Source organism: Chanos chanos, chromosome 8, assembly GCF_902362185.1.
Source record: "Chanos chanos chromosome 8, fChaCha1.1, whole genome shotgun sequence".
Classification (NCBI taxonomy): domain Eukaryota; kingdom Metazoa; phylum Chordata; class Actinopteri; order Gonorynchiformes; family Chanidae; genus Chanos; species Chanos chanos.
The window spans coordinates 16,988,897-17,002,521 of record NC_044502.1 but is presented as its reverse complement, the minus strand read 5'-3'; the positions used below and the strand labels follow the sequence as shown (position 1 = coordinate 17,002,521).

General features: G+C 41.8%; 1 protein-coding gene across 1 annotated transcript in view; it reads right to left on the bottom strand.

Moving 5' to 3' along the window:
* Positions 1-13,424, bottom strand: part of LOC115818167 (prospero homeobox protein 1-like) — a 27,599-nt gene extending 14,175 nt beyond the window's left edge. The window contains exons 1-3 of the mRNA XM_030781462.1: positions 13,190-13,424; positions 7,147-9,120; positions 2,867-2,974 (exon numbers count right to left, since the gene is read on the bottom strand). Coding sequence (XP_030637322.1) covers positions 2,867-2,974; positions 7,147-9,051 — 2,013 coding nt within the window. The 5' untranslated portion in view covers positions 9,052-9,120; positions 13,190-13,424. The remainder of the gene's footprint in view (positions 1-2,866; positions 2,975-7,146; positions 9,121-13,189) is intronic.
* Between the last annotated feature and the right edge of the window lie 201 nt (positions 13,425-13,625).

The window sequence follows — 13,625 nt, the reverse complement described above, 5'->3', positions numbered from 1 at the left end:
GAGAGAGAGTCTGGCTTTTGTGCGGATGGCCTCTTCTCTGAGATCAGACTTCCTGTTTCAGACAGACTGATAAACGTGAGTTAATCTCTTCAGAGCCCCCTGAGTGAACATACACACACACACACACATGCAAGTACACATCCACGAGCACGCACACACATAAGGCAAGCCAGAACACTGAAGTCTCTGCAGCAACTTTTACCTGCCTGGATGTCACCTATCTCTCTTTCTCTTTCTCACTCTTTCACTCTTTCTCTCTCTCTCTCTCTCTCTCTCTCTCTCGCTCTCTCTAGCAACATTGAAAAAAAAACCTGAACACACAAAAACCCAGTCAGCCATATGTTGAAGGAGAAATGTTAATAATGACCACAGACTGTACAAAAAAATGCTACCATAAATGAATGTACATCTTAACAGGAAATCAAATTGGAGTGATTAGAATGAAATACCATTAATTCCTGTTGAATAATTTAACAGAAACACACATGAAGAACATGCTACTTGAATTTTGAACAGCCAATTGAAATCAAAACACTTTCTCAGTGTGAGGACTTGGGTCACCCTGAGTCTGCAGTGTAGCATAAACTCTTTGGTACAAACACTACAAATGTCTGCAACTCTATTCAAGGGATGCAAGGAATGTTGTTACACGTGGAGATCCATCATTAGGTCTCTAGCTGGACTGACTTGTGATGAGTGAGAAAACCATGTCATACAGTTTAGATCATTAACAAAACCTGTCCAGCATTTTTATATGTAACCTTAAGCATAATTTGGTGTTAATTGCTTAATTAAGATCTACACCTACATGAATGCATTTTGTATCCTTCATTTCTTGAAAGCTTTGTTCACTCAAAACTGTTTTCTTGAGTTATTTTAGCAGTTATCTGTGTATTGTGTGTTACAGTCAAAACAGAATCAGTCAGCGTTTTAATTTAGTCAGTGAGGTGACGCTAAGCCTTCCTCTTACATAATCAAAACATTATTTCAGCTGTCGATTCGTGTACACACATCAGGGTCAAAAGGTCAAAAAGGCCATCCCCAATTAACTAGCATGTCAAGCATTTGCCATGCAGTTAGGAGGACACGGCAAGAGTTTTCCCACGTTAATTATAATCTATGTAATCAAACCTCATAAAGCAGCACTCTCTCTCGCAAGTCTTTATTCATAAATCCATATTAATATTCATGAGATATTCAAATATGAAGAATCAGTGAAGGATGAGTAATTAACATATAGCTCTTCACTGGTGGCTCTCAGAATATGTGTGTGTGTGTGTGTGTGTGTGTATTGAGAGGGAGTGTTTTGTTGGGGGGAGCATGGGAGGGGGGGGGGGGGGGGGCTCATTGTCTTCTAACATTAGCAAAGGAAACAAAAGCCTAGTAAGATAATAGCCTTAACTATTTGACCCTGTTTCAGTGCATGATAATTTAATGTTATTACGAATAACCTTTTATTCCCGTCCTGACTGGATTATGTAAAAATGTTCAATTCATTAGGTTAAGACATATTCATGAAGGGATAATTGCAGTTTTATGTCTTCATTTGTAGCTTTGCCCCTGAGAACTGACATTTTACTTTTTCTGTAACAGACCCAAAAACAATTCGCCACTTGCTAATCATTATTCTACTGATCTTGTTCACAGCAAAAATGGACTGTTCTGATTGTCATTTGAACCGATTTGTTGTCGTCAAAATTTGCCGTCGATTTGCTGTACGATTTGCTGTCATCAAAATTAATTACTTGACGAGTTAATGAAGTTACTACATGTAATAACAATAGGTACCATTCTGGCAATAAAACGCAATACTTGTAGTGATAAGAAACTAAACTGACATAGATAGATAGATAGATAGATAGATAGATAGATAGATGTACTGAACAGCAGACTGAAGGGAAATTTTGTAGGTGACATAGTTTTGACCTCATCCATGAGGGAGAAGAATGACTGATATGTCCTTCAAAGAGGAAGCAAATGACAGTTTCAAAATTGGTGTCCGACATGCAAATGAGGCACGGAACCCTGGCTCCAAGCCAAGTGTCTCGGACACTCAGTCACTATGTAAACCGCAAAGCCAATTACATCAGAGATGAACACACACCTATGACCTGGGCAAACTCTACACACACAGACACACACAAACACACACACACACACACACACACTCATACACATCCTGCCACCAACTCACAAAGTCTAGCTTTCGCTGGCTCACATAACCCTGAGGTAATGGTTGTCGTGGATACGGAAAGCCCAAGGGACAGCTGGGTAAAAAAAAAAAAAAAAAAAAGAGAGAGAGACCGAAAGAGAGAGGGCTTTTATCTGCTCATTTGAATAGAGTCCCTGAAACCGTCCGTCATAATTCTTATCCTCCATATGTCCCCAAAGGCTTCACACATAACTACACAATCACCACTTTTGTTTTTGTCATCTGTACTCTACTCTTCTGTACTCTGCTGACCTCCAAACCTCACATTCATCTGTCACTCCCCTCTCTCTCTCATCATCCCTCCATCCTTACCATACCTATTTCTTCTCTTGCAAATTTTCCCACCCAGACGTCTGTCCTCATTTATTTTTTCTATTTCTTTACCAACGTACTCATCCATCTCTCTCTTTCTCTGTCTCTCCTGATCACGAACACTGACTCATTTTATTCCAAAACTGTAACCATGTTTCAATCAACACAGTGTCAGTCAGAAAAATTACAGTCAAAGTTACCACAGGAAGAGAGATTCTGAAGAGAATGTTCCTGGCCTAAATATATTTGGGGTAGAACATAAAAGAGCACAGAGGAACACACACACACACACACACAGCATGCAGAGGTGAAGGCTTTAATGGCTCAAGTGCTAGGACTTACCTTGACGTCTGAGAAGAACATCTTTAGCATGTTGGAGCTGGGATACCTGGTGTAGAAGAACATGAGCTTGGCTTTCTTCAGGTGATTGGGAGAAAGCCCTTCCTGAATGTGGAAATGAGGAGGTTAAGGAAAAAAAAAAGAAACGCCTCATTTGCTCAAGATAAGATGGACAGATTTGCTTGCTGTTGTCATTATCATTATTCAAGATGGCATTGGTGTCACGCCAAAACGAACTTGGCTGAGTACCACTGCCGGAAAGTTTTACATAAGATCCCCATTTCATAGTCAAAGCGAGCAAAGTCTTTCCCTCCGTACACACACACACACACACACACACACACACACACTCAAAAAAAAAAGAAAAAAAAAAAGAAAGATTTTGCATATCTCCGAAAAAGACAGCGGTAAGAACTAAGAGAAGCCTTTAGGGGTATTCACAAGACAAGGTAGACAAACAATAATAAGATCCATCGCCGTTTGATCTCTCACTCACTCAGAGTAAAGAAAAGCCTCTGTGAGTTAAGAGCAGTTTGACTTTTCATGCTCTTAATCTCTGTGTGGGAAAACACAGATACTGATCCTGATACAGCTGACCAAAGAGACCGGGCTGTTGGTATGAGCTGTGATGTCTGATCTCAGAAAGTGTGAGAGGTGACAATCACCATGGCCATAAACTAATGAGGCCGCATCTGTGACACCGGCATGTCCTCACACACAAAGCCGAAAACTGATAAACTGTTAAACGACAGTTCATGTGATAAAATATTTCATGAGAGATAAAACCCAACAGCTAAAGGCTGTTCGTTTCTCTGTTTACGTCAGAGAGAGTCTTCAAATTAAGATTATTATCATATGTAAAATAGTCTAAGTGTGGCTATGATATCTATTCTCTGTCCTCTCTAATGAATGTGTACTGTTAGTGTTTCCCTTGAGCTGCATGGGACAGAGAGAGAGAGAGAGAGAGAGAGAGAGAGAGAGAGAGAGGAGGGTGTTCGTTGGCCAGGGAAAACACCCAAAAGAGCATCTCTCTCTCTCTCTCTCTCTCTCTCTCTCTCTCTCTCTATCTCTCTCTCTCTCTCCATCTCTCTGTGACCCTCTCCTCCACCATCTGCTCATACATAGCACACACTACACAATGGACACAGAAAAAAAGGGGACAAGCTGCTCTTTTCCGAAAAGGACACCATCATTTCATTCAGAAAAAAACAAAGAATGAGTGGTTTTATGTGAACTGCGCCATAAACATTAAAACATGACAGGAGGAAGCACTGTAACATCATGGACAACAAATAAGAGATGCCCTGTCAATTATGACTTTAAGTACATTGGGCAGTTGTTTATCTCTAATTTTATTATCTCTTTTTAACAGGCATATTTTCTGAAAAATACATTATTATTATTATTATTATTATTACTATTACTGCTGAATATCTACCTCATAAAATCCCTCTCTATATTTCGTGAATTTGAAAACAAAGTATGACGCACTGTTAAAAAATTAGAAATTAACTCTACAGAAGGGTCTTTATCAAGAAAGGTTGAGGCATCACCTCTTTCTGCCCTAAACCAGTTTGCACGTATTGGTTTAACCTAATAACGTGATGTAACGACAAACTTATCTCATTTTTCAAAAGAGCGGCCTCTGTAACAATTACCTTTAACTGGTACAGCAGAGAGAGAGAGAGAGAGAGAGAGAGAGAGAGAGAGAGAGAGAGAGAGAGAGAGAGAGAAAGAGAGACTTTGTTGAAAAGACATTTCACAAGTCAATAACTTATTGAAACCACAAACAGGGCAGTGTTGAGTAAACGACATTCCCTGCGAGGACGTTCTGCTGCTGAAACGTCCCCTCAACAACAAAATGGCTGATTTTGCGGTTCTGCTAAACAAAGAGTCTTCCGTGTTTCCCTCTGCCCTGTGAGAGGGTCACAGGCTTTTGTGTGACTGTCAAACAACAAGCTATTGCCAATAACCCAGAGGACATCCAGAGAACTTTCACCTGCTTAGCTACCCAGTGCTGCACTAACTAAAGCCAAACACTCTCCAGTTTACCCATTCTCAACCCTGATACAAACCCTCTATGATTAGACAAACTGAGTACCGACCTTTACTCAGACTCAAGCCTAATCTGGTTTCTTTCAGTAAAATAAGATATAAGGAAAAAGTGCTGGTTGTTTTTCTCTCAAAATCACTATTCCTGACATCAAACTGTATCCAAAGCCTTTATCTTAAGCCTAGATTTCACTCATAGTCCTAACCCCATTTCCTATCCCAAGCCAAACGTAGCCCCATTCCCAATCCAAAACGTATTGCTGTTGCAATTCCCTACAACCTCCCCAACCTCAACCTTATTCCCAATCTCAACCCAGTTCCAAACTCCAGCTACAACCTAACCCCATTCCCAACCCAATATTTAAGCACACTTTATCCCCATTCATAATCCTAACCCCATTCCCAGGATCATCCCTCCACCCCCAGCTCCCTATCTCTGGAGCCGCACCCATGGCCACTCATCCTATGCAAATGACCTGGCAGGAAGCTGAGCAACCCCATTTGTCTTGAGATGCAAAGACGCCATGTGACAAGAAACATCTCTTCAGGCCATTGGGAGGGGAGCGACTGGCAGCTGGACGCTGCTGTGAGCATTTGAATAAAAAACGCAATGTTTGGTTAAGCCCAGTCATTTGCACGAGGTGTTCCCTCATGTTTTACTGTTAGCTTTGTTTCTTTAGCTTAAGAGGGCCAATCCAAGGCCAAGTGAAAAAGTAAATGAGGGGTGTAATCACAGGTTATTATCGGGGGGGGTTTAAAATTGAGTATTATAGGCTTGAAGACATGGTTTCAACTGAATTTTAAGTCCCATTACAACATTAAAAAAAATATATATATATCTTCAGAAATTGGACAAACTGTTTCTGTTTCAGCAGAACAACTTAAAATAAAAGTAATTAAACAGTATCTTGGTGAGTAGTTTTAATAATGTAAACTATACTGTAAGGGGCTTATTTGCAGGGATTTTTTTTTGTCTTGTTCTGTTTTCATCATACACTAATCTGTTTAAGTGCAATATTAAATATAGTTTCAATGGAAATGGTAGCATCTGGTGTGTGGGGACATTGTTTAATTGTTTTCCTTTCATATTCCATCTTTCTCTCCCTCTCTCTCTCTCTCTCTCTCTCTCTCTCTCTCTCGCTCACTCTTTTTCAGGATTACTGCTTTGGAAAGCCTGGGCCTTTGGGTCAGAAGACAAGACAAGGCAGAGTAATGAAAGACAAACATCCAGCCGCAAACACCTGTTAACGTCTGCTTCAAAGAAAAGACAAGAGAGGGGGAAAAAAAAGAAAGAAAAATTATTTGGCTGCCATGCAACAGCTGAGGGCCCCTCAGGCTGTTGACAGATCTTTATGAAGCCAAAAAAAAAAGAGAAAGAAAAGAAGCGATAATTATTCTTCCCTCTCTTTTTATAACTAGAGATAATAAGTTCAGGACAAGCAAAAGGGGTGGTGATCTGCTGGACTGTCTGTCATAAAACCTACAATAAGAGCAGCTTGGCTCTTGAGTCCTCAGGTGAACCCTTCTGCATGGTTACAAAACATGAGTGAGGCCAGCATAAAAGGAACTGAGGTGCAGGGAATGGCTTAGAAAGAGGATCAAAAACCATTCAAGACAATGTTAATTTGAACACAAGTGTACTTAACGGCCACTAGTTTAAGAGCTGGGATTACAACAGCTTTCTCTCATATGAATATTAAAACTTAGACATCAGTACAGTTTTGGATCAACAGGAGCCCTGGGAGGCCCCTTAGACCTTTTGTCCCAGTGGGTTTAACCTGAGAATCCACAATGCACTGCTTCTTAGCCTTTAATCAAACAGTGGGCATTAGGGTTGAAGACAGGCATCTTAGGGAACTATCTTGTGTAACATTTAGAGTCAGTGGCTATGGAAGTTAAGTGGGTGCTATTATCTATAGACAGGCATGAAGCAGACCTTTGTGGTTGGAGTAGGAACTACCAAAATGAGAAATACAGTTGCAGACAGCCTTAAAGAAAATACAAAAGATCTCCAGTTAATGAGGAACGATTGACAGGTTTTATGACAAAAGAAGAGGAACTGCGGACAGAGATACTGTAAAAAGAAAATAGACCAATGAAATCATTCTAAAATACAACCGGTTAAAAGCACAAGTTAAAGTCAAGGTGGTTAAAACAATGAGGAAACTACTCTTATCAACAAGGCAACAACATATTACAGTTCTTCATTTTACAGGACAAAAAAAGGATATTGTACTCCCTGAGTACGGTGAGATGTCAGACATGTCCTGGAGGTCAGAACACTCAGACTTGATGAGTGATGGCCCTTCTGCAGTGCTACCAGGGTGGGTCGGGGAACAGGAACGATGGTGCCCTAGATGAAAACTGGATGACATCTTGGTCCGTAAGCTGGTCGTCTCCCTTGAGAAGTCCATGGAGTCTGGAGAGCCCCTATCCTTTCCTGGATAACCCCCTGAAGGTGTTCCCAAGGGACTCTGGAACGGGTAGCCAATAAGAGGGAGGGGGAAAGGGTGCCTGAATGATGGAGGGCTGAAGCCCATGTTAGCAGAAAGAGAAGATGGGTGGAGAGAGGGGTGGTGGTGCCCACCGTGAGCACCAACGGCTGAGGACTGGTGGTGCTCAGATGTGGATTTCCGGACCACTAGTGGCAGCGCCTCAGTCTGGTCATTGGCACTGGGCAGCGGGACTCCCCCAAAAGATTCCAGAGGGCTGGGAATGATGACATCAGCAAAGGACTGCAGCCGCTGATTGGCTGTGTGGAAGTTTGAGTTGTCCCCGTTGACAGCAAAGCGGTCCTGGGGCACCTGCATGGATGGGAAAGCCTGTGGGAGAGGACGAGGAGGTTTGGCAAAAACCTTCACCACTGTGTCCACTACCTGGGACATGGCAGAGTTCAGCTCCTGCTTCAAAGTTTCTGCTAGCTGCTTTCCTTCGGCATGCATGGATGTTGGGCCCTGACCTTGTCCTTTGCTACGAAGTGGTCCCTCTCTCTTGGGCTTTTCTCCCTCTGCCATGAGGGCTTGTTCCCGAAGCAGGGCCCGTGCACGATCCAGAAAATGTCCCGGATCCAGGTCTGACATCTCAACATCAGAACGGCCAGCTGCGGAATCTCGTGCCGGGGGTTCGTCAAGATCTCCATCTACGAGCCCTGCATCAGACCGTGCACTGTCTTCAGAGAAATTCCCACCGTCGTGTTCTGGATCATTTCCTTCAGAATCCGTGCTATCGTAGATCTGAAAGAATTTCTCCTGGAGTTGACGCAGTTGTTTCTGCATGTCTTCTAACTGCAACTTGAGTTGTCGGCGCTCCTCAACCTTCTGTTCCTTACGCGCAGACACCAGCTGTTGGAAGCTCTGCTGTTGCTGGGGCAACTTCTGCTTTCTCTTGTTCTCCCTATAGCTTTCACGTGGACTTGCAGGGTGACGAGGTCCTTCTCCATCAACCTCACCCTCTCGTTCACGTTCCCGCTCCCCTGACCTGGTGCTAGGGGTTGTCGGTATGCCAACATTAGGGGAATGGCTCATGCCACGGATGATGTTCTCTACACGAGCCCGCTTGGCCCTGAGGTGTTCGTCATTAAGACGCTCCATGTCGAAGTGTCCCAGGGTAGGACGACTGAAAGGGGACAGGCACTCCTGAGGACTGTCCTGAGATGAGTTGCTACAGGCGTCTTCTTGGGGTGCTTCAGAGCCTGTGCTGGAGAGGGCACTCCCAGGGAACCCTGGTTCACCTGCACCTCCACTTTCACTGCCTCCACTTCCGTTCTTGGCCATGTTGTTCTTCAGAAGCTGTGAGATGATGGTGGCTCCAGGGAAGGGCATCATCGCATCCTCATACGAGTTGGCCCTCTTGAGAAGTTTCCGGAGAACGTTAGATTTGGTCTCATTTGAGTCGCCGTGCCCTAGCTGTGGCGGTGCACCCTGGCAATCTAGAAGGTCCTGTTCCCCGCCGTGATGGTGGGTGTTCATGGCAGCACACTTGGCGATAGATTTGGCTGCTCTTGAGGTGGAGATTTCTGTGCAGGCTGCTGGGGTAAGTGTGACTGCTGTCGAGCCCACGGTTCTTTTGACCCCGATGTCCACACGTCGTCTCTTTGTCTGTCTATTCAGGAAGGACTCGCTGTCATGGTCCGGCATCACTGGAAACACTATTGGGCCATCGCCCGGAAGTCTCTGCTCAAACCTCAACTCCACGGCTCAGACTGCCTGTGGATGAAAAGGAGAGGGGAAAAAAGAAAAAGAAAAATCCTTGATGCTAGTGTTCAAGTGTTTATCATCAGTAATTAAATTTTCAGGAAGAAAACAATCAAATTCACTGTGAGACAATATTAAAACCACTATTTTAATATATTATAATACCTAGTTATTGACTGAGGTCTCATATTTTTGTGTGACCCTAAGTGAATAAATACAAATTTCTCCGAACTGGAAATATGCAGGTAATTTTTGTGTATTCTCTTTTCTAACTAAGATCATGCAATTTCCAGTAGCACTTTTGAGACAGAAATTTTAATACAGTCTAAGGAAAGTGGCATAAGTACATGCTCTGACATTCTTTTCTCCACTTATTACAGAAGGATGAATGCAATATATTATAATGTGCATAAATCTTAGGTAGACTGTTCTGTCTCAAAAAAAAAAAGACCAGCTCATATTGAGATAAAACAGAAGATCATCCTGAAGCCAGACATTTGCAAGTGCAGTATTTTGATTATATTTGCCTGACACTGACAACTTTACAGGGGGGTGGTGAGGAGTGTGGTGGTGGGGTGGGATGGGGGTAGGGTGGAATTAGGACTGGGCTTTACATACAAGGGCAAAGTCCCTCGTTACACACACCACCCCACTTGGACAAATAAAGAGATAATTGTTGGTTCCCACGAAAACAAAAAAAAAATGCATAAATTTATGTTAATCACCTCTGCACTGTCCTCGATTACATGGTTTTACTCTGAGGGAAAATCTATTTAAGGACTTAAGACAAAACATAAAGACTAACAGGATGGCCGAAGACTAAGAACAACAACAAAATAATATTCCCACGGTTATCAGATTAAGCTGACATCGTAATTATTTCAACACCTCAGAGCAAACATACTATTCATATAGTAAATCAAAGAGTTACATGTAAATAACGAAACAAACACAAGAAAAACACAACCTTACAATGTAAAAACATTCGGAATTTGTCAGGTATTCATGGCTGCTTCCCCTGTTTTTTCTCTATTTCTTTCTTTCTGTTGTACCTTTGCCGTTCAAAAACACATCTAAGCAGTAAAATGGTAAAACTTTAAATCTTCTGCTACAGTTGAAAGAGGTTAAGAGCCCCAGGGGAAAAATGGCTTTAATATCCATGCCTATAGATCACTAAGAGGTCATGTCATAATGGGGTTATTTGACCATAATCGTCTCCAAAACAATACCATTTAATTCATCAAGCGCTTTGTCAGCAAAGGCTTTTTTTTGTTTCCTTTCTCCCTGGAGATACATGTACAATGAGACCTGTCTTCTCTTCCTCCCTGTGATATGTGAGCCCTAATAGAACAGAGAAAGTCTCGTGTTTTGAACTTCCTCCTTAGATCCCTTAAGATCTACCTGTTCTGCCACACCCAGAGTCTCTCTCTCGCTCTCTTGCTCTCTCTCTCTCCATCTATCCATCTATCTATCTATCTATCTATCTATCTATCTATCTAGCTCTCTCTCTCACACACACATAAACACACGCACGCTAACAGCAGAAGTCACGTTAAGATATAGATTTGGGTCAAACATACATTGCCTTAACCATAATGGTACTTTTGACGGTAAACTGGTATTTGTCAAAGTGTGTACTTTGGAAATCTAAAGATTTCACCTGGACTTATGTTTAATGTTAAAGTTGTAAAAATGTGAACTATATTAAATATGAAATCTTTTTAAACATAATAAATACAGAATGCCTCACAAGGTCAATTTTTCACTCACCAAGGAAACTGAAGGTGAGAAACCACTTAACAATAGAAATTAAAACAGAGTAATAAGACAGAACTATGGAACGTGCAATCTATGCTGTAAAGTTTTGAAAAGCATAAGCCACTATATAATTTTAGATAATTTTGTGTCTTGAATATAAAAAAAGCATGACTTATCAACATCACTTTGCAATATGTATCCGATTAGAGACAAACTACAGCAAACAATGTATGCTTTTTTTTTTACTATTGAACAGTCCCCTTCAGTGGGCTGTGTGTAATTCTCTCAGCAGCATTAGGAGAGAGGGGGTGGGGAGAGAGAGAGAGAGAGAGAGAGAGAGAGAGAGAGCAAACGGATGGCTTTCCAAACCTCTCCATGCTTTTAAGAGCAGATACCCTACACTCCTACTTATCTTTGCTCCCTGCATTACTCAGCCCCAGTCAACCCTTACTCTGTTCTCTCTCTCTCTCTCTCTCTCTCTCTTTCTGTCTCTGTCTTTCTCCCTCTCTGTATCCTTCTCCCTCTCTCCCTTTCTCTCTCTCTCTCTCTCTCTCTCTCTCTCTCTGTCTCACAAACACAAACACACACACACACACACACTATCAAAGTCAAATACTTTGAAATCCACTGGACATATGCTTTCAGATATTTTAGTGTCACTAACCATTGGCATATTTTTAAACCAAAACCAAGAAGAATTTATGCAGAATCACTCATTTAAAAAAAAAAACAGGAAGAGGTATGAGAAATAGTATAGAAATTCAAATCAAAACCATCTCAGTAACTTGTCTGCTCTCTGTCTCGCAACAGATAGGCATGAAAAGATGCAAAGGTCATTCACCGAAAAGTTCAGCAGAAAACAAGCAGATCTTTTCACTGAACTTTAACACTACCCAAATATGTCTAATATTGCATAAGAATGAAACTAGAACGATCAAAATTACTTTTAAAAGTCCACTTAATTAAAACATGAGGAACTTCGCAACAGAACAGGTAAAATTTACCAAATAACTATTTCATTGATATATAACGTGTGAATTCTTTCAACAATATTGTATTCACTAAAAAACAATGCAAATAATTCTTCTTATTCGTTTAAATCTTGTTCTATTAAAAATCATTTCAGCCTAGTTATTACAATGACATAAACATCGTGTAACACGAGAAGAGATGTCGTGGACGTGAGAACTCGGATTTAAACATTGGATAGGGTCGTTATCACTGGAAATAGACAGGGCAGCACCTGTCTTTAGCAACTACGCACCTGTCCCTCTCTGCTCATGCGCATTACTTCTCACAAGAAGATCTTTCGACAGTTTCACGGAACTCTACATGAACAAGTAAATCACCCATCTTTTCCTGAAATCAAAAGAGAAGTTCTAGTTTGTCCTGGAACCAACAACTGCCCTATCACCTCAGCAATCAGTAACGACATGTCATGGCTACATAATTTAAGCGATAACGTAACATAAACTCGAGCAAAAGATCGTCAGTGGACAGAAATCTAAGAGATGGTTTTACGCTACGCCCGATTCTCGCATTGATGTTTTTTGAATAACAATTATTTCGCCCATTGTTTTCACGATTTTGAGTAATGTCTACTGTTGCAGTTACAACATTATTGCGTTCGTGTTGTCTTTCCGTGGTAAGATACCATCAGCAGTCATAGACAGGGAGCTAACCTAAAAACTAACCTCAGAGGAGCACGGGCAAAAGAGTTCAAACAATACACTCTCCCGGGAGATGTTCAAGAACAAATCCAACCTCCGTGAGAACTCTGCCAACTGCCTAAAATAGTGAAACAACAAACGTAAATGGCTAAAAAATACGCCTGACACAGGGAAGTCCAGCAGCAGTTCACGACTGGAGTCCGAATAATATACCTTACCCTTTAGAGATAGCGAAAAGAGATTGGTTTAACGGAGACAAAGACCAGTCGAGGATACAGAGATACCACGTATCTTAACATAAAATAAATAAAACCAAGTATCTTCAGACATTTTAGACATTTTAATAAATTATAAGTATATAAAGTTCGAAGCAATTCAAAGATACTTGGTAAGCCACTTACTTTTAAAAGTTGCAAAATGCGCTGTGTATTTCCAATGAAAGAGGAACGCCTTTTGAAAATTACTTTGAAAATCTTTTTTGAAGTAGCTACTCTCAAACTTAAGTCGTAGGAGTTTTGTGATTTGAGGGCAATATCTATTTTTCTTATTTTCTCGGCGTGTACTGTTTTGATTTGGTTATCTCGCACACCCGGACGCACGTAACGCATCGGGATACAGACGAGGTAGAGCTACACGAGGACAAGGTTACTTACTCCGCAAATGAGTGAAAATTGAGCTCCTTTTCCCTGGTGAAAGAGAAAGCGCTGGCCTTGTACGCACAATGTTGAATAGTTCTGTATCTCGCTGAATAGCGCGAGTGATGCGCACGGGAGAAAGAGAGCGAGAGAGAGGGAGAGAGAGAGAGAGAAATGAGATGAGATGAGACAGAGTGAGAGTTGCTCTTTTGCGCCGCTCTCTTCTACAAACTGTAATTGTATATCTCCGTAACGCGTCGGTAGAGCTCGGGCTCTCTCCTCCACCAACAAGATCCACTTTAAGACACGGCAGAAGGAGACAGGAAGACGGCGCGTCATGGACTGCGTGATGTAACGTTTGCACCTACCAATAAGAACGGACTGGTGGCTTGGGAGGAATACCCCGTTTCGAACTTGACCGAAGGATAAGGTTTTTAGCGGTCTTCAGCGAACG